The following is a 27,989-nucleotide window of genomic DNA, read 5'->3' as shown; positions in this document are numbered from 1 at the left end:
GTATCACACATGACAGGCTTAGATACACTGCGATACAGCTTAGGCTTAGATACATTGCTGGGGTATACTGGGACAGTTGTCTTCTTTCTTGGGGCGAGCTAATTTGCATACTTTCTTCCCATGGTGCATTGCCAGTAAGTCTCCAAGGCAGAAGCTGCGATAATAGAAGGGGTTAGCGTCACCCCAAAATCAGAGAGGACGAGGGGCTTCTCTAAAGACCAGCGCCCCCTCCCCCATTAGTCTCCCCGAGTAATGTAATCCGGACAGCGCCATTAATGATCTGATGGAAACGGCGTCATGTGACCGGAGCCGCCAGGTTTTCATAGTCCCATGTAACTTGGAAAGTCTTATATTTTTATGGTCACTGTCCCTTTAAGAATAATTTCATGATCCCCCCCCCCTACACACTTTTTCCTATATAGGGAACTGACAGGGATTCCAGGTAATTTGTCTTGACCTCTGACCCCGACCATTGCGGGGATCTCCCTCTCCACTATTGTCTGCGAGGGTCTCGCGTCATTGGAGACCCCTCAAAGGCGGAATCCGTCATCTTTCCGTAGATGTAATATTCCATCACCCCAAGGTGTGACGCACATCTCCAGGAATAACACAAGGAGTAATTAAAGGGACGGTGGCAGGGGATGATGGGGGGGATCCTCTGATGCTGCAGGACTCACATAATGACTGGTCCATATACTCTGCCAGCAGTGATGGGCGCTGCATAACACTGCCCTCTGTAGGAAGATTGCAGAACTCTACCTATACATTACGCTACGTAGGAAACAGGCGGAAAACATCTGGGCGGCAGGGGCGCATTTATATGGTTCTCTTACGTTTGTTATGGCATTCGCTAAATGGCGATGATGATGAGGATTATTAACCCCTCACTGTCCAAGATCCCCGGGCATCCTGCTGTTGAAGAATGAGGAGGGGGCATGACAACGTCGTCGCTTGTCGCAGTATACAGACGATCGCCTCCATGGAAATGGAAAGGAAACACAAAGCATGTGGAGAAATTGTAGAACTTTTTAGTACTATTTGCATAAAACTTGATTATTACCTTCAAAAAAGCATTTCCCGGAGGCAGATACAGTCACAGATCACCCGAAATTCAGCACTTTTCTATCATTGTCTGTCCATACAGAGCCTCCTGGTTCATGGAGGGTATAAACGTTTGTGAAAAGATGATGTTACTTACTTCTCCTGGGTCCACAGTGCCAAGTTTAAGAAGTTGGGTAGTTGGCGTTTGCAGCTTTATCCCGGTTTCGTTATTAGATTTACTCAGCTGCAAACCTAGCTCTGCTATATAGCTGAGTCATCTCTGAAAAATTGCTGTGCCACCTCTGCATTAGTGATTTCTGCGCAAACCCAGCTCTGCTATATTCCTGGATCACCTGTACAAAACTGCTGTGCCAGCTGTGCACTAGAGGACTCAACTGCAAACCCAGCTCTGCTGTATTGCCAGGTTAACTGTTGGATTCTGTGCCAGTTCTCCAGTTGTGGATTCTGCTGCAAATGCAGCTCTGCTACATTGCTGGGACAATTCTGTAAAACTTCTGTGCCAGCTTTACAGTAAAGAACTCAGCTGCAAACCTAGCTCTACTGTATTGCTTGGTTAAGCCAGTTCTTCAATTGTGGATTCTGCTGCAAACCCAGCTCTGCTATATGCTTGGATCACCTCTACAAAACTGCTGTGCCAGCTCTGCAGTAGAGGGCTCTATGGCACACCCAGCTCTACTGTATTGCTGGGTCATTTCTGCTGTATGCCATACCAGGTCTGCAATTGTGGATTCTGTTTCAAACCCAGCTTTGCTACATTGCTGGGACAACTTTGCAAAACAGCTGTGCAAGCTCTTCAGTATAGGACTGTAGTGCACACCCAGCTCCACTGTATTGCTGGGTCATCTCTGCTTTATGCTGTACTAGCACTGCAATTGTGGACTCTATTTCAAACCAAGCTCTGCTACATTGCTGGGACAACTCTGCAAAACTTCTGTGCCTGCTCTGCAGTAGAGGACTCTGTTGCAAACCTAGCTCTCCTGTATTGCTGGGTTATCTCTTCTGTATGTCATGTCAGCTATGCAATTGTGGATTCTGCTTCAAACCCAGCTCTTCAACATTGGCAGGACAACTCTTGTCACACTGCTGGGCCAGCCATGCAATCAAAGAATTTGCTGCACACCCAACTGTGCTATATCACTGGGTTATTTCCACAATATTGTGGACTCTGTTGCAAACCCAGCTCTACTACCTCACTGACCCAACTCAGCCATATCGCTGGATTAGCTCAAGTGCAATTCAGCTGCTGAGGATGCCCACTCCCCTGATACACCTGTCACCTTCCTGCTTCACCATCGCCGTCTGTCCATGTGGCTTAACAGCTGCTCATCCTGACCAAGGGCTTCGGGACCACCACAGGTCCTCAGGATAGGTCATCTATACCAGATTGGTGGGGGTCCGACACCCTGCACCCCATCGATCATCTGTTTTCTGGCCTGGTGGCAGCGAGAGTGTAATAACAGCTCCATACACCGTGTGGTGGCCGTTCTCAGGTACTGCAGCTCAGATCACATTCACTTTAATAAGAGCTGAGCTGCAATACCCGAGAACGGCCACTACATAATGTACGGCGCTGTGCTGTTCCAGCTCCATAAACTCCCCGTTCCCGTCCATAGAGAACAAGCACTTTGTTGTGTGCGGCTTTACCTGCGGCCGCACAGACATTGCCTACTGTTACCCGATCCGGGTGATTTATTGAACCTGCAGTCTGGGACTTGTTAGGTTACATTTCTGACATGGAATTTCTAAAGGAAATATACTGTAAATATACTGTATGCCGAATATCTACCCCCCCCCCCCCTTCCCTACCCCGGCCCCTCCAAACCCACCGCTCCTTTCTCCTGGACTTATTCCAGATCTGACATAGACAAGGCGTTCAGTGAAGCTGGTCCGCTGAAGCACAGGAGGGGTTAACAGGATCATTGCCAGGACTCTTCTTGCTGGCAGGGCTCTTGGTCACCTGGTGGTCAAAAAAGCAATTTGTCGCAGGCACCTTAAAGGGGTTGTCCATAAGGATGCTCTGTCACCTGGCACTCCCACCGATCAGCTTTAAACAGCACAGCTCCGTACACCGCGTATTGGCCGTTCTCAGGTACTGCAGCTCAGATCAGAGAAATCCGCTTCTTTCTCCGACAGGACTGATCTTTCACTTTCAAAATTTTTCAATTTAAGGGTAAAATGTGTTTTCAGTGAGTACAGATTGTCCAATTAACGAGCTAGGAGATTACAGTTGGTGCTTTAAATACTCTATGGAAAGGGGAGGGGACACTTGAGGCAGACAGACATTCTACTGCAAGTTCTCCAGAAATGACAGTTACAAAGGGACATATATATTCTACAAGTTCCTCTGAACTAACACTTACAGAGGGAGGAGCTAAAGGCAGACGCAGAGATTTTACTGCAAGTTCTCCTGAAATGACAGTTACAGTTTAAAATGTAACTCATTTCAGGAGAACTTGCAGTAGAATGTCTGTGTCTGCCTCTAGCTCCTCCCTCTGTAACTGTCATTTCAGGAGCACTTGCAGTAGAATCTCTGTGTCTGCCTCTAGCTCCTCCCTCTATAACTGTCATTTCAGGAGAACTTGCAGTAGAATGTCTGTGTCTGCCTCTAGCTCCTCCCTCTGTAACTGTCATTTCAGGAGAACTTGCAGTAGAATCTCTGTGTCTGCCTCTAGATACTCCCTCTGTAACTGTTTTAAGAGAACTTGCAGTAGAATGTCTGTGTCTACCTCTAGCTCAGCTCTCTGTAACTGTCATTTCAGGAGAACTTGCAGCAGAATGTCTGTGTCTGCCTCTAGCTCCTCCCTCTGTAACTGTCCTTTCAGGAGAACTTGCAGTAGAATGTCTGTGTCTACCTCTAGCTCCTCCCTCTGTAACTGTCATTTCAGGAGAACTTGCAGTAGAATGTCTGTGTCTGCCTCTAGCTCCTCCCTCTGTAACGGTCATTTTAGGAGAACTTGCAGTAGAATCTCTGTGTCTGCCTCTAGATACTCCCTCTGTAACTGTTTTAAGAGAACTTGCAGTAGAATGTCTGTGTCTACCTCTAGCTCCTCCCTCTGTAACTGTCCTTTCAGGAGAACTTGCAGTAGAATGTCTGTGTCTACCTCTAGCTCCTCCCTCTGTAACTGTCATTTCAGGAGAACTTGCAGTAGAATGTCTGTGTCTGCCTCTAGCTCCTCCCTCTGTAACGGTCATTTTAGGAGAACTTGCAGTAGAATCTCTGTGTCTGCCTCTAGATACTCCCTCTGTAACTGTTTTAAGAGAACTTGCAGTAGAATGTCTGTGTCTACCTCTAGCTCAGCTCTCTGTAACTGTCATTTCAGGAGAACTTGCAGCAGAATGTCTGTGTCTGCCTCTAGCTCCTCCCTCTGTAACTGTCCTTTCAGGAGAACTTGCAGTAGAATGTCTGTGTCTACCTCTAGCTCCTCCCTCTGTAACTGTCATTTCAGGAGAACTTGCAGTAGAATGTCTGTGTCTGCCTCTAGCTCCTCCCTCTGTAACTGTCCTTTCAAGAGAACTTGCAGCAGAATCTCTGTGTCTGCCTCTAGCTCCTCCCTTTGTAACGGTCATTTTAGGAGAACTTGCAGTAGAATATCTATGCCTGCCATTAGCTCCTCCTTTTTCTGTAGAATTTTAAAAGCACCAACTGTCATTCCTTACCTAAGTAATGGGAAGATGTCTTCATTGAATACAGACTATACTCATTAATTAAAAGTGAAAGATCAATTCAGGACAAGAAAGAAGACGATTTCTCTGATAAGATATATTACAAAGTTTATTATTTTCACTCGTAGTATTTATTAAATAAAAATTGAAACAATGTTTCAATAAATTTATCACAGCATCATAGGGGCCTTCAGATTGTAAAATTTAAAGGGCCGCAAAGCTATATGGAATCACACCTCCAAATCGTCTCGGGCCATGAAGATATGCAGATATTTGGAGGAATCAAAAAATTCTAACGCTCTTAAAGCGCCCTCTTCCCTTTAATAGTGCTATTTGCATACTCTGACCTGCTGACGGCTCTCGGTTGGATGGATGAGGGGTAAACAGGCCACAACCCTCGGTGGGGGGGGGGGTCAGTCTACGCCTTCACACCAGACACTGGCCTCATTGAGGCCGGCGAGGAGGTGCTGGAGGAGGATTCCTTACAAGTAGTCAGGTTAATAGCCAACGGTTTGGCGTTACCCCCTTCCTCCATCACTTCTCCTGCAGACTGGCTGTCAGCGCGGCCCGAGGATGTTTATTTTAATGGTCACTTGTGGTTCAGACTGGTGCCAGTCGTACAGCAGAACGGGCGCTGGGGTGGGGTACCAGACCCCCTTCTCCCACCCCCCCAAATCTCTCTTGCAGCACCTTTACTTCTATATCCCCCTATACAATAAGACACTTTATTTTAACATCTTCCTTGCCGGAGCTGGGGTAACGTGAATCCTGGCGGTTGCGGCACAGCTGGTATCTGCAGATGGAGGATGGGGATCATCCAAAAAATAGTGGGATTTCTGTTTTTCGTTACTCCAGGATCTTCATTAGGACGGATGCAGCCAGGCTATAAAACATGGAGACATCCCGCCTCATCCGCCTGGGAGATTTCAAAGCCCCCACACTTTGGCGCTTCGTGCGTTTTATGGGGTGTAACCAAGTCCGACCAATTCAGAACCCCCCCCCCCCCTAAAAACAATTCTGGATTATATCAGTCTCCAACCTCGGAAAATATATAGAAAAGTCATCTCTGATCTCTGCCTTTGTTCATCCTTCCATGAATATAATTTCAGAATTGCGGTAAAAACTGACACGCTAATCTACATTATCCCGTCACAATGCAGATCCATATGACAGTGATCTCAGCCGTTGTTTTAGAAGGTCGGCTGTCATTCTATCTGTCCATTCCTTTTCATCCTTCCATGAATATAATTCCAGAATTGCAGTAAAATCTGACATGCAAGTCTATATTAACCTGTCTACATATGACAACCAATATCTGAGTTATCTCTGATCTCAGTCGTTGTTGTAGGATTCTGTTAGTAGATCTGTTCTGTCTTTTCATCCTTCCATGAATATAATTCCAGAATTGCGGTAAAAACTGACACAGTCTATATTATCGTCTGATAATCCAGATCCACATGCTACACAAGATCTGAGTTATCTCTGATCTCGGCTGTTGTTGTAGGAGGCGGCTGTCAATCTTTATTTTTTATTGCACTGTCCAGTCTTATAACCATTTCATGAATATAATTCCAGAACTGCAGTAAAAACTGACACGTCAATCTACATTATATCATTACAATGCAAATCCATATGGAAACCAATATTTTGAGTTATCAAACAGGATCTGAGTTATCTCTGATCTCTGTGTCTGTTATAGGCGACCGGCTGTCATTCGATCTGTCCATTCTTATAATCCTTCTTTGAATATAATTCCAGAATTGCAGTAAAATCTGACACGCACGTCTATATTATCCTGTGAATATGCATCTGACAACCAAGATCTGAGTTATCTCTGATCTGAGCTGTTGTTTTAGGATTGTGACTGTGAGTCGATCTGTTCATGCTTTTCATCCTTCCATGAATATAATTCCTGAAATGCAGTAAAAACTGACACTGCCGTCTATATCATCCTTTCATAATGCGGATCCACATGCCAAAGAAGATCTGAGTTATCTCTGATCTCGGCCATTGATGTAGAAGGCTGGCTGTCAATCCCTATTTTTTATTGCACTGTCCAGTCTTTTCACCATTCCATGAATATAATTCCAGAACTGCAGTAAAAACTGACATATCAGTTTATATTATCCCGTAACAATGCAGATGCATCTAACAACCGAGATCTGAGTTATCAGCCAAGATCTGAGTTATCTCTGATCTCGGATGTTGCTGCTTGAGGTCAACTTTCAGTCTGTCTGTCCATTGTTTTCATCCTTCCATGAATATAATTCCAGAATTGCGGCAAAAACTGAGACATTAGTCTATATTATCCTCTCCTAATGCGGAGCCACATGCTACACAAGATCAGAGTTATCTCTGATCTTAGTCGTTGTTGTAGGAGGCCACCTGTCATTTTATCTGTCCATTCTTTTCATCCATGAATATAATTCCAGAATTACAGTAAAAACTGACACGTCAGACTATTTTATAAGGAAGTTCCATATGACAGCCTCTCACATTCCCTGTTCTGACGGTCTTGTTTGATGTATGTAACGAGCATCAGAGTTTCCCCATCTGATATGGATTTAGCCGGGGGGCCGGTGGTGACCGGTGATCTGCCAGCAGTCTATGGTTTTGTTGGCCCCCAATCAAACGCGTCTCAGAAGACGTTTGTGTCTGATGAGAATGAAGATGTCGGGTCTCACTCATCGCCTGCGATCCGGAGTCAGGAGAGTCTCCTCCTTGTATCTGATCCAGGACATTCCTGAACATGTAAGAAAAAGGAATCCGCTCCGAAAGTGGCCGACATGACATAGGGGCAACCTACAATATGTATTCCAGGGAGCCGCAACCACATATACAGCACAATGGTGCACATGTGGTTATACACTGAAAAGATGGGATTTAAAGGGCTTGTCCACACATAGAACAAAAGCGCAATCATCTTATAATGAAAAGTTCTGCATCTTTCTAATATACATATTATTTCAATTTCTCATCAATTTCAAGATCTCTGTCTGCTGAGCGTGGTAGTATTATAGTAGTTATATTCTTGTAAATAGGGGGTAGTATTATAGTAGTTCTATTCTTGTACATAGGGGCAGTATTATAGTAGTTATATTCTTGTACATAGGGGCAGCATTATAGTAGTTATATTCTTGTACATAGGAGCAGCATTATAGTAGTTATATTCTTGTACATAGGAGCAGCATTATAGTAGTTATATTCTTGAACATAGGGGCAGTATTATAGTAGTTACATTCTTGTACATAGGGGACAGTGTTATAGTAGTTATATTCTTGTACATAGGGGGCAGTATTATAGTAGTTATATTCTTGTACATAGGAGGCAGTATTATAGTAGTTATATTCTTGTACATAGGGGCAGTATTATAGTAGTTATATTCTTGTACATAGGGGGCAGTATTATAGTAGTTATATTCTTGTACATAGGGGGTAGTATTATAGTAGTTATATTCTTGTACATAGGGAGCAGTATTATAGTAGTTATATTCTTGTACATAGGGAGCAGTATTATAGTAGTTATATTCTTGTACATAGGAGGCAGTATTATAGTAGTTATATTCTTGTACATAGGGGCAGTATTATAGTAGTTATATTCTTGTACATAGGGGCAGTATTATAGTAGTTATATTCTTGTACATAGGGGCAGTATTATAGTAGTTATATTCTTGTACATAGGGGCAGTATTATAGTAGTTATATTCTTGTACATAGGGGCAGTATTATAGTATTTATATTCTTGTACATAGGGGCAGTATTATAGTAGTTATATTCTTGTACATAGGGGCAGTATTATAGTAGTTATATTCTTGTACATAGGGGCAGTATTATAGTAGTTATATTCTTGTACATGGGGCAGTATTAAAGTAGTTATATTCTTGTACATGGAGACAGTATTATAGTAGTTATATTCTTGTACATGGAGACAGTATTATAGTAGTTATATTGTTGTACATAGGGGGCAGTATTACAGTAGTTATATCCTTGTACATAGAGGGCAGTATTATAGTAGTTATATTCTGTACATAGGGGGCAGTATTATAGTAGCTATATTCTGTACATAGGGGGCAGTATTATAGTAGTTATATTCTTGTACATAGGGGGCAGTATTATAGTAGTTATATTCTTGTACATAGGGGGCAGTATTATAGTAGTTATATTCTTGTACATAGGGGGCAGTATTACAGTAGTTATATCCTTGTACATAGGAGCAGTATTATAGTAGTTATATTCTGTACATAAGGGGCAGTATTATAGTAGCTATATTCTAGTACATAGGAGCAGTATTATAGTAGTTATATTCTGTACATAGGGGGCAGTATTATAGTAGTTATATTCTTGTACATAGGGGGCAGTATTATAATAGTTATATTCTGTACATAGGGGGCAGTATTATAGTAGTTATATCCTTGTACATAGGAGCAGTATTATAGTAGTTATATTCTGTACATAAGGGACAGTATTATAGTAGCTATATTCTAGTACATAGGAGCAGTATTATAGTAGTTATATTCTTGTACATAGGGGGCAGTATTATAGTAGTTATATTCTTGTACATAGGGGCAGTATTATAGTAGTTATTTTTTTGTACATAGGGGGAAGTATTACAGTAGTTATATTCTTGTACATAGGAGTAGTATTATAGTAGTTATATTCTTGTACATAGGGGCAGTATTATAGTAGATATATTCTTGTACATAGGGGGCAGTATTATAGTAGTTATATTCTTGTACATAGGAGCAGTATTATAGTAGTTATATTCTTGTACATAGGAGCAGTATTATAGTAATTATATTCTTGTACATAGGGGGCAGTATTATAGTAGTTATATTCTTGTACATAGGGGGCAGTATTATAGTAGTTATATTCTTGTACATAGGGGCAGTATTATAGTAGTTATATTCTTGTACATAGGAGCAGTATTATAGTAGTTATATTCTTGTACATAGGGGGCAGTATTATAGTAGGTGTATTCTTGTACATAGGGGGCAGTATTATAGTAGTTATATTCTTGAACATAGGAACAGTATTATAGTAGTTATATTCTTGTACATAGGGGGCAGTATTATAGTAGGTGTATTCTTGTACATAGGGGGCAGTATAATAGTAGTTATATTCTTGTACATAGGAGCAGTATTATAGTAGTTATACTCTTGTACACAGGGGGCAGTATTATAGTAGCTATATTCTGTACATAGGGGCCAGTATTACATTAGTTATATTGTTGTACATCGAAGGCAGTATTATAGTAATTATATTCTTATACATAGGGGCAGTATTATAGTAGTTATATTCTTGTACATAGGGGGCAGTATTATAGTAGTTATATTCTTGTGCATAGGGGCAGTATTATAGTAGTTATATTCTTGTACATAGGGGGCAGTATTATAGTAGTTATATTCTTGTACATAGGGGCAGTATTATAGTAATTATATTCTTGTACATAGGGGCAGTATTATAGTAGTTATATTCTTGTACATAGGGGGAAGTATTACAGTAGTTATATTCTTGTACATAGGAGTAGTATTATAGTAGTTATATTCTTGTACATAGGGGGCAGTATTATAGTAGTTATATTCTTGTACATAGGGGGCAGTATTATAGTAGTTATATTCTTGTACATAGGGGCAGTATTATAGTAGTTATATTCTTGTACATAGGGGCAGTATTATAGTAGTTATATTCTTGTACATTAGGGGCAGTATTATAGTAGTTATATTCTTGTACATAGGGGGCAGTATTATAGTAGGTGTATTCTTGTTCATAGGGGGCAGTATTATAGTAGTTATATTCTTGAACATAGGGGGTAGTATTATAGTAGTTATATTCTTGTACATAGGGGGCTGTAATATAGTAGGTGTATTCTTGTACATAGGGGGCAGTATCATAGTAGTTATATTCTTGAACATAGGGGGCAGTATTATAGTAGGTGTATTCTTATACATAGGGGGCAGTATTATTGTAGTTATATTCTTGAACATAGGGGGCAGTATTATAGTAGTTATATTCTTTTACATAGGGGGTAGTATTATAGTAGTTATATTCTTGTACATAGGAGCAGTATTATAGTAGCTATATTCTTGTACATGGGAGCAGTATTATAGTAGCTATATTCTTGTACATAGGGGGTAGTATTATCTACTATATAATTGTCTTATCCCGTCTGTCTGTCTGTCTGTCTGTCTGTCCTGGAAATCCCGCGTCGCTCATTGGTCCGGCAGCGGCCAATCAGCGCCGCGGGATTTCTGAGAAAAGATGGCGGCCGTTAGCGGCTCATCTGCGGGACGGAGCTCAGCGGCGATGCAGCCGGGAGATGAGCGCCGCGAGGCGCTCATCTCCCGGCCGATAACAGCAGAAGGACCTCGACCGCCGGACCCATCTGCGGGACGGAGATGCAGCCGGGAGATGACCGGCGCGAGGCGCTCATCTCCCTGCCGGTAGCAGCAGAAGGACCGCCGGCGTCGCTGACCTCCATGCGGAAGGGAGGACCGGGGAGCGGCGCTGCGGGTCGGGATACTTCTGCTGCGAGCGACCGCTCATGTCCCGGGTTCTCGCTGCGGAAGTAGCCGCACAGGCAGCGCCGCTCCCCGGTCCTCACCAAGACGATTCGATGATTGGTCGCGGTCTTCGGACCCGACCAATCACTGATCTTACCGCAAAAGTTAAACACACTACTGTGCTGATTGGTCGCGGACCCTGCCTGCGACCAATCACCGATTTGGGCAGCAAATTTAAATATCGGCCGCGACCAATCACCGATCTTGGCTCCACATTTAAACACTGCTGTGCTGATTGGTCGCCGACACCGGGCGCGACCAATCACCGATTTTGTCGCCACATTTAAATAGCGTCCGCGACCAATCAGCACAGCGGTGTTTAAATGTGGAGCCAAGATCGGTGATTGGTCGCGGCCGATATTTAAATTTGCCGCCCAAATCGGTGATTGGTCGCGGGCAGGGTCCGCGACCAATCAGCACAGTAGTGTTTAACCTTTGCGGCAAGATCAGTGATTGGTCGCGGGCCAAGACCGCGACCAGTCACCGATTTGTGCGGCACATTTAAATAGCGTCCGCGACCAATTGGATGTCAGCGCCGCTCCCCGGTCCTCCTTTCACACCCTAGCCGCATGGAGGTCAGCGGCGCTGCCTGTACGGATACTTCCGCTGCGAGAACCCGGGACATGAGAAGGCGCTCGCAGCAGAAGTATCCCGACCCGCAGCGCCGCTCCCCGGTCCTCCCTTGACTCCCTAGCCGCTGATGTCCCCACAGTATCCACATGGTGTTACAAAGGTCCGGACATTTGTGTTAAAAATCGCTGATTGGTCGCTGGCGCTGCCCGCGACCAATCACCAATTTGGGCGCTAAATTTAAATATCGGCCGCAACCAATCACCGATCTTGGCTCCACATTTAAACACCGCTGTGCCAATCAGTACAGCGGTGTTTAAATGTGGAGCCAAGATCAGTGATTGGTCGCGGCCGATATTTAAATTTGGCGCCCAAATCGGTGATTGGTCGCGGGCAGGGTCCGCGATCAATCAGCACAGTAGTGTTTAACTTTTGCGGTAAGATCAGTGATTGGTCGGGTCCGAAGACCGCGACCAATCATCGAATCGTCTTGGTGAGGACCGGGGAGCGGCGCTGCCTGTGCGGCTACTTCCGCAGCGAGAACCCGGGACATGAGCGGGCGCTCACAGCAGAAGTATCCCGACTGGCAGCGCTGCTCCCTGGTCCTCCCTTCCGCATGGAGGTCAGCGACGCCGGCGGTCCTTCTGCTGCTACAGGCCGGGAGATGAGCGCCTCGCGCCGGTCATCTCCCGGCTGCATCTCCGTCCCGCAGATGGGTCCGGCGGTCGGGGTCCTTCTGCTGGTACCGGCCGAGAGATGAGCGCCTCGCGGTGCTCATCTCCCGGCTGCATCGCCGCTGAGCTCCGTCCCGCAGATGAGCCGCTAATGGCCGTCATCTTTTCTCAGAAATCCCGCGGCGCTGATTGGCCGCTGCCGGACCAATGAGCGACGCGGGATTTCCAGGACAGACAGAAAGAAACAGACAGTCAGACGGGATAAGACAATTATATAGTAGATATTCCTGTACATAGGGGCAGTATTATAGCAGTCATGTACAGGGTCAGGCTTGATAGAACACAGTTCAGATTTGCCGAATGTCTCCTCTGTACATAATTGAGATTAAATATCTGGGTATTGGGCGTTATCTCAGCATTCGTGGTCCCGTCCTCTGCTGCTGAGGGTCTCCTGTTCTGTGGGAGGCTGCTGTATTTAGGCAGGGGGTGAGATAAGCGGTGCTAATCTGCAGAGCGGTAATGACTATGGGGTTAGCTCATGTGAAGTGTGTGGTCAGCCTCCCGGCTCGTTAATATTGTGATGTGCAGAATGATAACATTAATGATGATGTGAGTCAACATAACCCCGCTGATATTCCATGTGCAGGAGGCAGGTGGGACTTAGTCATGAGGCCTGCGGGTCAGGCTGTAATCCCAAAGCTCGGGGAGAGACATTATGGGGTTCTCACCTGGGAATAGGGTTGTCCACCTTTTCTGGGGTTGTCCGCACATATGGAAGGCATTGTGCTGGGAACACACACACAGCGAGCGCCCTCAGCCTCCTTACACTCCGCTCTACAGGCTTCCTACCTCTGATACACATGTTGTTCTGGAGCACTACTTCCCCTATTAACCTCTGCAATAAACACTTAACCCCTCAATGTCCGCAGCGGTACAATAAAGCCCTATAGGATCATAAATGGCGAATCCGTCGCTGTTCGGCAGCTCCAGTTTAGCGGCATCAGAAATCTACAAAAATATAATAATACCAATAATGATATACCAGGAAAATGGGGTAAATTTCAGGCGAATCATTTATTTCCACTAGGTGGCAGTATAGAGCTCAACAAGTCTGGGACCCCTGGTGCGCTGGTGATTTTTGCGCCAAATTCTTCCAATTGGTCGAAAAGTCCTTAAAAAATTTACATAAATTCCAAAATGCATTTGGGGCAAATTTATCATTGAATTTATGCCTTTTTATTGTTTTAGCACTTTTTTTATTTTTTCAATTTTTTTAAATTTTTTAATTTTTGCCTAATTCGTTATTTTTTGCACTTTTTTTTACTTCTTTACTTTTTTGTTCGTGATCAAATGTTTCATATCAATTCATCATTTGCAACTAATTTAACAGGATTTTTTTTTTTTTTAAATTTTTAGTTTTTTTTTCTTTACAAGTTGCAAACAAATAATAATAAAAAAATAGATATAAAAAAAACGGATACAAATTTATCAATGTGGGCGTGGTCATCAAATGTTTCATAATAATTCATCATTAGCAATTTTATTTATTTTATTTTTCTTTATTTTTATTTACAAGTTGCAAATGAATAATAAAAAAAATACAATAAAAAAAAAAAATACCCCAGGTTGCAAATTTATAATTACCCCTTGGGTAATTTTTATACTTACTTTTTCTATTTATTTATAAAGTATTATACTTTTTTTATGCAAAAGTAGTGTGAAACTGGCAGAAAAGAAAATAGGAATTTGCTCAAAATTTGGCCTTTTTTTTTCTTCGCCTTTTTAGGGATTAAAATCGCTCTATCCTTTTGAATAAGCTTTATAATGTTGCACATTAATCTTCAAATTCTAAAGAATGAAGACACTAATGTAGTGGAGTACAATTGAGCAAAAGTTTTGCAATATTTTGAAAACAGAAAAGCAAACAAACAAATAAATAAAACAGAGGACACCAAATAAAATTAACATTAAAAAGGCACAAAATAAATAATGAATAGGGCGCAAATAAAAGATTAAAGTCGCTATTAAAAAAACATTTTTACTAAAAAGTGCAAAAGCAATGATAAATCAGCTCCTTCTTTTCCAATGTCATGAGCAGGATTCCTTTATACCACGTGACTAGTCCAATAAAACCCACATTTATCCATTATCCTCAGGATAGATGCTAAATATGAGGCTGCTGTGGGTTTGGCTGCTCAGACTCCTATCGATTTCCAGAGCAAGAAGGATCAAAGTCCTTTGAGCAGAACTGAGCATGTGCGACCATCATTCCTACAGAGCAGTGGTCGCACATGCTCACTATGGCTCCATTCACACAGTAGACTTTAGAAACCACATTTTTGGGATTGATGACAGTCACAGCAGCCAGATCCCATCAGTCATACATGTATCATCTCTCCCGTGGCTTGGAGATAAACGTTACCTATAGAACTGTCCCTTTAAAGGGATTATTCCCATCTTTAGAAATGGATATTTTAAGATTGAGTTTGTAAATACAATCACTTTTGCAATTTACTGCTTATTAAAATTTGCAGCCGTTCTTGAGATATTAACACTTTTCTTTTGTTGATCTCTCGTTGCCTAGGAAACCGACTACCGCTGCGGTCTAGCTTATAACCTCTGTGATGAAGCTGGCCGGGATTAGGAGGTAACGGAGCACTCCAGGTTCAAAACAAAGCTTAAAAACTCAATAGAAAATAGTTTGTAAGTAATGTGCGTGTTCTGTTGTCTAGCAGCGGCGGTCGGGTCTCCAAGGCAACCAGCTGTAAGCAAAAGAAAAGTGTTAATATCTCAAGAACGGTTGAAAATTTTAAGAAGCAGTAAATTGCAAAATTGCTTGTTTTTACAAGGTTTATCCGATAATATCCATTTATAAAGACGAGAAAAAAACCCTTTAAATACAATTCAGTTGTTGTGTAGATAACCCAACTTTTATCAGCTGTTTGTGAGGGGTCCAGCTTTTGAAACCCCCATTAATCTGCTTAGAGGAAGTTCCAACTGGTTATACAATTCCCCACCTAATGGTCTTTAGTTTGAGATCCCCCTTTTATGACGTTGATATGGGGCGGGGGTCCTGGATGTAAAACATTATAGGTGTGTGCAAAGCAAAATATTAACATTATGTGTGTTTTTGGCCCAGGCTATGGACCCCCAAGACCCCCGGTGGTAATTATGGGTGTATGAAGCCAGAGTTGTGCCAGCGCTATCACCCCGGCATTTACACTTCTTGTAGGTCTGAATTAGCGGCGATCGCCCCCCGGCTCTGTTTTCTTTGGGGTTGTATTTTGATCTTCGGACCCCCCTACTTTAATGAAGACCTTACACGCCAGAGATCTTTCTTCTCCATTTTCGAAAACAATATTTACTAGTAAATTACGCGGCGCAGTTAACCCCTCCTTGTCCAGCAGTTCTGCGTTGTTCTGCGTAATAGGCTTTTTTTGGGGGTGGGGGGGCAGTGATGGTAATGCAAGTGTTAAAAAGAAGGAACATTTCTTCTCCCCTGAGAAGGCACTGTGCTGAACCGGAAAAATATCAAAACCGCAGCCTCTCCCTGTGTCCTCTCTCTCCCACCCGGCACCAGCTTGGCGCCCCCTCTAACACCCATCCTCCTCTCTCCTGACAGAGGAAGGATAGAGGGATGCAGCGTCCACTCCACGGGGCGAGGAGGGTGGGAGTGTGGATCTATCCCCCCGTGTATCTGCGGAGAAGCTGATGCTTTCCAGCTCTTCTCATAAAATAATAACAATAGCAGATTTGGCATTGAGATGAGGAGCGGGGCAGCCCCCTCCATGCACAGTGTGGAGCGCCAGCAGTATGTGCCCTGGCATGGAGGGGGCTTCCCAGCAATGCTTCATAAGCAGCCTCTGCTCTATATCTTCATTTATCCGTGATGTGGGGGGCTCACAACTCCAATTTTCATACCCACCATTTAGTCCGTGTAATCCCTGAGCGGTCGTATCCATACTGTCCTGGTGAACTGGTGTCTAAATGATCTTCCCTGGTGGCCCAGAGGTTACATTTGATTAGTAAGAAGCTAATTGTCGCTTGTTTCTGAAGAGACCAGCAAACAACAGGCGATATGTTCTGTAAGATCGGACAGAACTGGTCTGATAACTCGCTATATCGCCCGGGCAGTGATCGCAGTGGGTTCGGTTTTATATGTATTCTGCATACACTGTATGGCCTAAAGCAGCTGGGGGTCATAGCAGGACCGAGTCCTCAGTCATCCACTGGTGTTGTGTAGACCCTGGTGATCCAGTGGCATTGTGTTATCCCTGATTATCCGGTGGATAGTATAATCCATGGTTATACAATATCATTGTGTAATTCCTGGTCACCTAATAGCATTGTACCGTCCTGTGACTTTGTATAGTTCCTTGTCATTGAGTGACAGTGAATTGTCCCTGGTCATTTAGTGGTTGTTTTGTAAACCCTGGTCACATAGTGGCATTATGTAATTCATGATCATCTAGTGGCATTGTATCATCCCTGGTCATCTAGTGGCATTGTATCATCCCTGGTCATCTAGTGGCATTGTGTAATCCCTGGTCATCTAGTGGCATTGTATCATCCCTGGTCATTTAGTGGCATTGTATCATCCCTGGTCATCTAGTGGCATCGTGTAATCCCTGGTCATCTAGTGGCATCGTGTAATCCCTGGTCATCTAGTGGCATCGTATCATCCCTCGTCATCTAATGGCATCGTATCATCCCTCGTCATCTAATTGCATCGTATCATCCCTCGTCATCTAGTTGCATCGTATCATCCCTGGTCATCTAGTGGCATCGTATCATCCCTGGTCATCTAGTGGCATCGTATCATCCCTGGTCATCTAGTGGCATTGTGTAATCCCTGGTCATCTAGTGGCATTGTATCATCCCTGGTCATCTAGTGGCATTGTATTATGCCTGATCATCTAGTGGCATTGTTTCATCCCTGGTCATCTAGTGGCACTGTATTATCCCTGGTCATCTAGTGGCATTGTGTCATCCCTGGTCATCTAGTGGCATCGTATCATCCCTCGTCATCTAGTTGCATCGTATCATCCCTCGTCATCTAATTGCATCGTATCATCCCTGGTCATCTAGTGGCATCGTATCATCCCTGGTCATCTAGTGGCATCGTATCATCCCTGGTCATCTAGTGGCATTGTGTAATCCCTGGTCATCTAGTGGCATTGTATCATCCCTGGTCATCTAGTGGCATTGTATTATGCCTGATCATCTAGTGGCATTGTTTCATCCCTGGTCATCTAGTGGCATTGTTTCATCCCTGGTCATCTAGTGGCATTGTATCATCCCTGGTCATCTAGTGGCACTGTATTATCCCTGGTCATCTAGTGGCATTGTATCATCCCTGGTCATCTAGTGGCACTGTATCATCCCTGGTCATCTAGTGGCATTGTATTATCCCTGGTCATCTAGTGGCATTGTATCATCCCTGGTCATCTAGTGGCACTGTATCATCCCTGGTCATCTAGTGGCATTGTATCATCCCTGGTCATCTAGTGGCATTGTATCATCCCTGGTCATCTAGTGGCATTGTGTAATCCCAGGTCATCCAGTATGGTAGTATCGGCCATGCTCAGCGATCAGTCAGGATCCCGCTGCCCGCTTGCCATAACTCTGCAGCCAGACAGCAGCGGGCCCCATTTTTTACACCTTCCCCTTAATGATGTCTTCTCCCTGCTCTCTCCATAGCGTTGTGTTGTCCCTGGTGGTCTAGTGATCATACCTGAAGTTTCCTGATTCTGACAAAAACCTGAACTTTTTTTTTTTCATGAAAAAATGATTGATTTCTAGAGAAAAAGAAGAGAGGAGCAAATGGCAGCCGATCCGCTGAGTGTTCTGCGCTGCGCGTTCTGCGCTGCGCCTGGTCTGCCCCTCTACACGCTTCTCCCCCGCCTGCTTTACCCTTCCACAATTCAGCTACAAATAATTTAAAGATGTTTTGTCTCCTTCAATTACACGAGGCCTTCTCAGCCGGGAAGCTCCGTAAATCCCACATCCTTACGTAACCCCTTTCCCAGCAGCTCCGGTCTAGATTGTGCCGTCCTTGAAACAGATGGAAGTGGCTGCAGCGAGCGCCAGCGCAGTGTGCCGACCTCCCGTATCACCTCTGCGGCAGCCATGGCGGCCAACTCTCATTTAATGCCTTGTCTTCTCTCATTGCAGACGCAGCCGGTGCCAAACCCGTTGGCATATTTCATGCACCGCAACCCAGTGTGGTTCCACCAGTTTGAAACCTCAGTCAATCATTTCATCGAACTAGTCGTGCCGTTTTTTATATTCATGGGAAGACGCCTGTGTATTATCAATGGAGGCCTGCAAATCCTCTTCCAGGTGAGGTCACACCCGTATTATAGTAGTTATATTCTTGTACATAGGGGGCAGTATTATAGTAGTTATATTCTTGTACATAGGAGGGCAGTATTATAGTAGTTATATTCTTGTACATAGGGAGCAGTATTATAGTAGTTATATTCTTGTACATAGGGAGCAGTATTATAGTAGTTATATTCTTGTACATAGGGGGCAGTATTATAGTAGTTATATTCTTGTACACAGGGGGCAGTATTATAGTAGTTATATTCTTGTACACAGGGGGCAGTATTATAGTAGTTATATTCTTGTACATAGGAGCAGTATTATAGTAGTTATATTCTTGTACATAGGGGCAGTATTATAGTAGTTATATTCTTGTACATAGGGGCAGTATTATAGTAGTTATATTCTTGTACATAGGGGCAGTATTATAGTAGTTATATTCTTGTACATAGGGGGCAGTATTATAGTAGTTATATTCTTGTACATAGGGGGCAGTATTATAGTAGTTATATTCTGTACATAGGGGGCAGTATTATAGTAGTTATATTCTTGTACATAGGGGGCAGTATTATAGTGGTTATATTCTTGTACATAGGGGGCAGTATTATAGTAGTTATATTCTTGTACATAGGGAGCAGTGTTATAGTAGCTATATTCTTCTACATAGGGGGCAGTATTATAGTAGTTATATTCCTGTACATAGGGGGCGGTATTATAGTAGTTATATTCCTGTACATAGGGGGCGGTATTATAGTAGTTATATTCTTGTACATAGGGGGCGGTATTATAGTAGTTATATTCTTGTACATAGGAGCAGTATTATAGTAGTTATATTCTTGTACTTAAGGGGCAGTATTATAGTAGTTATATTCTTGTACATATGGGGCAGTATTATAGTAGTTATATTCTTGTACATAGGGGGCAGTATTATAGTAGTTATATTCTGTACATAGGGGGCAGTATTATAGTAGTTATATTCTTGTACATAGGGGCAGTATTATAGTAGTTATATTCTTGTACATAGGAGCAGTATTATAGTAGTTATATTCTTGTACATAGGGGGCAGTATTATATTAGTTATATTCTTGGGGCAGCTGTCTGAATGGACTCTGCTCTCCGGTCGGTGTTCCCATAAGCGGATTATAATGAGGGCAAAATGAGGGCAATCTGGGCTACCGCCTGGGGCTTCGGGGGGCCCGAGGCTCCGGGGGGTCCATGGCCAGATTGCCCTCATTATAATATGTGCAGCGCCGCGGCACATACCGGCAGTCAGAGGCGGGGGGCCCCCGTTCTGCTCCCCCAGCAGCGGCGCACGGCCGCTGCTTCTTCTTCGGCCGGGCCAGCACTGCACCTGTTAACTTCCCTGTGCTGGCCCGACCGCTTCACTGCTAGGAGACACGGCCCTGTGCGCAGCCATGTCTGCTAGGGTGACGTCACGCAGTGCGCGCTGCACTGCTACTTACCACCAGAGAGGAGCTGGACGACGGGGGACAGTGAGTGAGTGTGTGTGTGCAGATATCATTGTGTGATGTCTGTTTATATGTATTTTTGTGTTTCAAATGTGTTTATGCGTGTATGTATTTGTCTGTATATGTTTGTGTGTGCGTGACTGCGTGCGGCCTCCTGCTGTCTCTGGGGGGCGCCATGTGGCCTCCTGCTGTGTATATATGGCTACGTGCGGCCTCCTGCTGTGTATATCCTGCTGTGTATAGATGGCGCTGTACGGCCTCCCGCTGTGTATAGATGGCGCCATGCGGCCTCCCGCTGTGTATAGATGGCTATGTGCGGCCTCCCGCTGTGTATAGATGGCACCGTGCGGCCTCCCGCTGTGTATAGATGGCACCGTGCGGCCTCCCGCTGTGTATAGATGGCACCGTGCGGCCTCCCGCTGTGTATAGATGGCACCGTGCGGCCTCCCGCTGTGTATAGATGGCTACGTGCGGCCTCCCGCTGTGTATAGATGGCTACGTGCGGCCTCCCGCTGTGTATAGATGGCTACGTGCGGCCTCCCGCTGTGTATAGATGGCTACGTGCGGCCTCCCGCTGTGTATAGATGGCTATGTGCGGCCTCCCCCTGTGTATAGATGGCTACGTGCAGCCTCCCCCTGTGTATAGATGGCTACGTGCGACCTCTCGCTGTGTATAGATGGCTACGTGCGGCCTCCCGCTGTGTATGCTCATATTGTGTGTAGGGTCTCATACTGTATATAGGGGTTGTCAGCATACTTAATTGTGCTCAATATTAAGTCATACAATTAATGTAAAAAAAAATATTATAATTAATTTATTAATATTGTGTGTAATTAATTTCACGTGAACTATCACATGATCTATCACAGGGGATCATGTGACATGTGTGTGTGGGGCGGCCCGCGCTTTCTAAACTGCCCAGGGGGGGGGCCCTTGCTACTCTTAATCCTGACCGTTATCTGTGTTCCCATATCGCAGTTTACTCTATAAGTGGCAGGTTTCCCCTTGGGGGAGACAATACATTAGCGGGGTCCACATTTGGGCTCCCTACAAGGAGTCTCTTGTGTGCGGCTCTTTATAAATAGCTCACAGTAAGGAATCTGACATCCTGTCCTGTGCGGTGGCCGGTGGGCTTCGGCCCTCCCAGCACCGGCCTGACACTGGCTCCCTTCATCCCCACTGACCACAGCAGCCGCCTCCACTCATTAGGGAAAGCCTCAGTTATGTTTACCAAGTGGGAACATAAATATCCTCGTCTCTGGGGTCCGGGCAGGAATGTGATGGAGCGTCAGAATCCGCTGCTGTGTAATCTCCGGACACCGCCGGCTCATCTTCACATTTACAATATGGCGGTACGGTGGACGGACCAGAATCGTGCTGACGGTCCGATCCACCCGGGCTGTGATTATATATGACAGCAGTATCGGGGGTGAGCCATTACTGTCACTGACAATTCTCCAGTATTACCTCATATACCGCACACACAGCTCTGCTACATCACTGTAACCAAAGAATATCTGTTAGATAAGGGCACAATATTACAGCCACATATGATGGTAACCCATATAAGAAGCATATAGCTGAAATTACCAAGATCCATCATATTGTTCAGCCCTGGACTTATACATATAGACCAGTCATCACTATATAACTACAAAAGGAGGAGCTCAAGAGCAAAAACGACGATCTATAGGTCATTTGTAATATATAAAATTATAAATCTTTATTTAAGCAGGATAATTGAAGAGAGGTGAAAAAACAGACGTGTACATTTAAAAACAACACCAAATTGCGTGCCACGTGTGTATGGACCCCATATCATATAAATCAGGTTCTCACATGAATAAATAACAGGGTAACTGTTAAAGAAAGAGGAATCAGTGTTACCAATTCTACGGTATATATCAGTATATAAGCACATAATGTCTTACCAAATCTAGAAGGTGGCCCCAATAGGGTCTTGCTCATGGGCGTCCCGACGCGCATTTCGGCATCCCTTGAAAAAGGCTAGCACCGAAACGCGCGTCGGGATGCCCATGTGCAGAACCTTATTGAGGCCACCTTCTTGATTTGGTAAGACATTATGTGCTTATATACTGATATATACCGTGGAATTGGTAACACTGATTCCTCTTTCTTTGGTGTGCCAGTTACCCTGCTCTTTATTCATGCGAGAACCTGATTTATATAATGTGGTCCATACACACGTGGCACGCGATTTGGTGTTGTTTTTAAATGTACACGTCTGTTTTTTCACCTCTCTTCAATGATCCTGCTTAAATAAAGATTTATAAATTTATATATTACAAATGACCTATAGATCATCTTTTTTGCTCTTGAGCTCCTCCTTTTGTAATCACTGTAACCAAACCTTGAACTTCCTAGGTGTTACCACCCCTTTGTAACACAAACTCGAATCTGCAACATCACCCTTACCAAATCCTGGATTGCCTGATTACTCTCCTGACATTTGCTTAAGTACCACACACTCAACTCTGCTACTTCACTTTTAATAAAACTCCGATTGCTTGACTACACTCCTGATAACCGCTTCTATACCGAAAAACCCAACATTGCTACATCACTGTTACCGTATCCTGGATTATCCAACAACACTCCTGACCACCACTTCTTTGCCACAAACTAAACTCTGCTACCAAAAATTGTCTACTCGTCTGACCACCAACTCGATTCTGCTACATCACGGTTACTGATTGCCCTATTTTTCTTCTGACCAGCACTTTTATAATGCAGACTCAACTCTGCTACAACACTTTTACCAAAACTTTAATTGTCTGCCTACACTTTTTACCACCACTTAGATATTACACAAACTCGAATCTGCTACATCACCGTTACCGAATCCTGGATTACCCAACAACACTCCTGATCACTACTTCTTTTCCACAAACTAAACTCTGCTACCAAAAATTTAATTTTCTTACTACTCGTCTGACCACCAACTCGACTGTGCTATATCACTCTTACCGAACTATGAATTGTCTGACTAATCTCCTGACCACCACCTCAGTACCACAAACTTAACTCTGCTACATCACTGTTACCATATCCTGGATTACCCATCAATGCTCCTCACCACCGTTTCTGACCACCAACTCAACTCTGTTACGTCATCATAACAGAGTCCTGGATTGTCTGACAACCCTCTCGACCACAGCTTTTGTACCATAAAATCACCAATACCTAGCATTAAATTGCCTGAATACTCTCCTGCCCACTACTTCTGTATAGCAAACTTGACTCTGCTGCATCACTACTACCAAACCATGAGTTTCCTGACTAGACTCCTTGTCGCCTCTTTCGTACTGCAAATTAAACTCTGCTACATCACCGTTACAAACCCCTGGATTGCCTGATTATTCTCCTGATCACCGCTTCTGTATCACATGCTTGACTTTGGTATATCACTGTTACAAAACCTTGAATCTCCTGACTACTCTCCCAACCACCGCTTTAACACCGTAGACTCGACTCTGCTACATACATCACCGTTACCAAACCGTGAGTTTCCCGACTACACTTTTCTTCACCTCTCTTGTATCGCAAACTCGTCTCTGCTGGACCACCATGCTCGAACCTTGAATTGCCTATTTTCCTGACCACCACCTCAATACCACCATCTCAGCTCTGCTACATCACCGTTACTGGGTCCCGGAGTGTCTGACTGCACTACCGACCACCCCATTTGTATCACAGACTTACGTCTACACCAACTCCAAAACCGAGCCTTAAATTGCCTGAATACTATGATGTCCATCGCAAACGCGACTCGGCTATATCACTGCTACCAAACCGTGAATTTCGTGACTACACTCCGGACCACCTGTTCCTTACTACAAACTCACCTCTGCTACATCACCGTTACTAAATCTTGGATTTCCTGACTACACTTCTGAGCACCACTTCTGAACCGCAAGCTCGGTTCTGCTATATCACCGTTACCAAACCGTGAATTTCCTGACTACACTCCGGACCACCTCTTCCTTACTACAAACTCACCTCTGCTACATCACCGTTACTAAATCTTGGATTTCCTGACTACACTTCTGAGCACCACTTCTGAACCGCAAGCTCGGTTCTGCTACATCACCGTTACCAAACCGTGAATTTCCTGACTACACTGCGGACCACCTCTTCCTTACTACAAACTCACCTCTGCTACATCACCGTTGCTTAATCTTGGATTGCCCGACTACACTTCTGAACCCCAGGTTTGATTCTGCTACATCACCGTTACCAAACCGTGAATTTCCTAACTACACTCCGGACCACCTCTTCCTTACTACAAACTCACCTCTGCTACATCACCGTTACTAAATCTTGGATTTCCTGACTACACTTCTGAGCACCACTTCTGAACCGCAAGCTCGGTTCTGCTACATCACCGTTACCAAACCGTGAATTTCCTGACTACACTGCGGACCACCTCTTCCTTACTACAAACTCACCTCTGCTACATCACCGTTGCTTAATCTTGGATTGCCCGACTACACTTCTGAACCCCAGGTTTGATTCTGCTACATCACCGTTACCAAACCGTGAATTTCCTAACTACACTCCGGACCACCTCTTCCTTACTACAAACTCACCTCTGCTACATCACCGTTACTAAATCTTGGATTTCCTGACTACACTTCTGAGCACCACTTCTGAACCGCAAGCTCGGTTCGGCTACATCACCGTTACCAAACCATGAATTTCAAGAATACTCTCCTGCCCACCACTTCTGTATAGCAAACTCGATTCTGCTACATCACTACTACCAAACCATGAGTTTGCTGACTAGACTCCTTGTCGCCTCTTTCGTACCGCAAATCAAACCCTGCTACATCACCGTTACAAACCCCTGGATTGCCTGATTACTCTCCTGATCACCTCTTTTGTATCACATATTTGACATTGGTATATCACTGTTACAAAACCTTGAATCGCCTGACTACACTCCGAACCACCGCTTTTACACCGTAGACTTGACTCTGCTACATCACCGTTACAAAACCGTGAGTTTCCTAATTACACTTTGAATCACCTCTCTTGTAACGCAAACTCGACTCTTCTAGGTCTTTGTCCCCGAAACTTTAATTGCCTATTTTCCTGACCACCGCCTCAATACCACCATCTCAGCTCTGCTACATCACCGTTACTGGGTCCCGGAGGGTCTGACTGCACTACCGACCACCGCATTTGTATCACAGATTTACGTCTGCACCAACTCCAATACCAAGCCTTAAATTGCCTGAATGCTGTGCTGTCCATCTCAAACTCGAATATGCTATATCCCTGCTACCAAACCATGAATTTCCTGACTACACTTTCGACCACCCCTTCCTTACTGCAAACTCACCTCTGCTACATCACCGTTACTAAATCTTTGATTTCCTGACTACTCTTCAGAGCACCACTTCTGAACCGCAAGCTCGATTCTGCTATATAACCGTTACCAAAAGATGAATTTCCTGACCACACGCCGGACCACCTCTTCCTTACCACAAACTCACCTCTGCTACATCACCGTTAATAAATCTTGGATTTCCTGACTACACTTTGGACCACCTCTTTTGAAACGCAAACTCGACTCTTCTGCATCACAATCACCTAACCTAAAATTGCCTGACTACTCTCCTATCCAGTGCTTTTATACCGCATTTTCGGCACTGCAACATCATTGGTACAAATCCTTGAGTTGCCCAACTACTCTCTGCCACTATTATATGGAAGTCCTATCTGGAGACAGAATCCTTAAAGGCGGAAAGGTCTTGGGGACACGCGAGTTAGTCTACCCGAGTTTGGCGGAAAAGGGTGTACGGTGGATGAATCTGTGCCGCCCCGTTGTTTGTTTTTATTGTAAGAGTACCATAGGCTGGATTGTTGGCGTTTTATGATCACTCACCACCTGATTGTTTCCCTTTAAAGAGCGCCTCCAGAATTGAATGGCGGCCTCTAGTGGACAACTGTGTGCACTGCACGTTACCTGCACAGTGTCAGTGTGCAAGGAGCCATAAGGATTTAGAAAGCTCCTATAAAACCTTGTAATTACGCAGCTCCGACCACGAGTTAATTGCTATTTTATTGACGGTTCACAATTACGGACTTATTTATTCCAGCAGAGGGGCGAGGAGTCCGCACGAGGAGCGCGCAGTGTAAAGCAGGGGGGATCTGGCACTCAAACAAAACCCTGCTTCTTTCTCACACACAGTCTCCACATTCAGCCGGGGCTTTATGGACAGACTCCTGTTCTGCAGAGGAAGCTGTAAACTTTAATGCTGATATGCCATTTAATACGCACGCTTGAAGATCTCCATTGACATTTCATGCACGTTTTATGGCGCTTTTTATAATTGTTATTGGAGTCGCGGTGGCGGGTCCGACTGTGGGATTTATTTTTTTTTATATATACCCTCCTCCTTTTATTTTTTTATATATATATATATATTAAAATCAGGAGGAACATTTCATAATTTGCAACCCCTCTAAACGCAGGTGTAGCAGAGTTGAGTTTGTCAGATGTAGCAGAGTGGAGTTTGTCTGGCATAGCAGAGCTGAGATTGTCAGTTAGCACACCGTACGGTGATAGCGCAGGTCCTTTTGACTCCTCGGGAGCAAAAAAAGAGAAATTGCTAACTCGGCTCTGCTACATCTGTATATGAATATTATAATAATCCGGAAATTCTACCGTTCTGGAAGCGAAATGTTCCACCGGCCAAAGACTGACCCCAAAAATTAATTTTTGCCCTCAGTATGAAAAATATATGCAGGTGTAGCAGAGTTAAAAGTTTGTTGGATGCAAATTTTGAGATTTTTAATAGGTAAAACCAACATCATTCCGGATTATTGGACTGGACAGTCCAATGATTCGGCACGATGCAATATTTTGCACATAAGCTGTAAGAATCAGTTTTACATATTTTAAACCCCCCCCCTCGGGTCTGATAGAAAACACCCACAAAATATCCTGGGAACGCCCACTTTTCACTTTTTTGAACCCTCCCACAGTGTGACCCATTTTGTTGGACGATCCCTTAAAAAAAAAATAAAAAAAATGGGGCAATTGGGAAGGAACGCAGCGGTGAAATATTCTGGATTATTGGACGGTCGGAATATAAGTATATAAAATAGAGAACTTTATTAAAGGAGCACTCCGGATCAGACCTGTGGATCTGCGTGGGCGGGGCTTGACACAGGGGTTTTCTTATTGGTCAATCATATTCCAACCCCTAAGGTCCCTGCAATAGAATTAATACAATGTATCAATTTTCATTCCTTTAAGAAATTTGGGGGCTATTGTCAGATTAGGTAAAAATGGATCCTCCCTTTAAATATAAGCAAAGGCCAATAAGTAGGATGGAGGTGGGAGGCCGGGGGTCCGGGACGAGTCGGTGAAATGGTTAAGTCGGTCCAGCCGGCTCCCATTAGGCTTTTATCCCTGTGACAGAGTCGGAGTCGTCTCCAGTCCGCGCAGCTGCCGCCGCTGCTGCCAAGGGACCAGGTGCCGACTCTGGGGTAATAGGGTTTAAGCACTTGGCACCGGGGGGCGGGGGGCGATGCCAGAGCAGCTCGCTTTATGTGTGTATATCTGTAAGCCAAGTGTGCATGTGCGCCCATAAATACTTGTGCGCCAAAGCGGGGTGAAAATTCAGTCCGGGA

At 44.2% G+C, this 27,989-nt stretch overlaps 1 protein-coding gene across 1 annotated transcript in view; it reads left to right on the top strand.

The window, feature by feature from the left end:
- LMF1 (lipase maturation factor 1) overlaps positions 1 to 27,989 on the top strand; it is a 214,089-nt gene that overhangs the window by 146,713 nt on the left and 39,387 nt on the right. The window contains exon 6 of the mRNA XM_073648433.1: positions 18,702 to 18,869. Within this exon, the coding sequence (XP_073504534.1) occupies positions 18,702 to 18,869 (168 nt within the window). The remainder of the gene's footprint in view (positions 1 to 18,701; positions 18,870 to 27,989) is intronic.

This window comes from Phyllobates terribilis, unplaced genomic scaffold (assembly GCF_046119375.1).
Source record: "Phyllobates terribilis strain yellow unplaced genomic scaffold, ASM4611937v1 Scaffold_9__5_contigs__length_417890890, whole genome shotgun sequence".
In the NCBI taxonomy this organism is placed as follows: domain Eukaryota; kingdom Metazoa; phylum Chordata; class Amphibia; order Anura; family Dendrobatidae; genus Phyllobates; species Phyllobates terribilis.
This window is presented reverse-complemented; position numbering and strand designations above follow the sequence as displayed.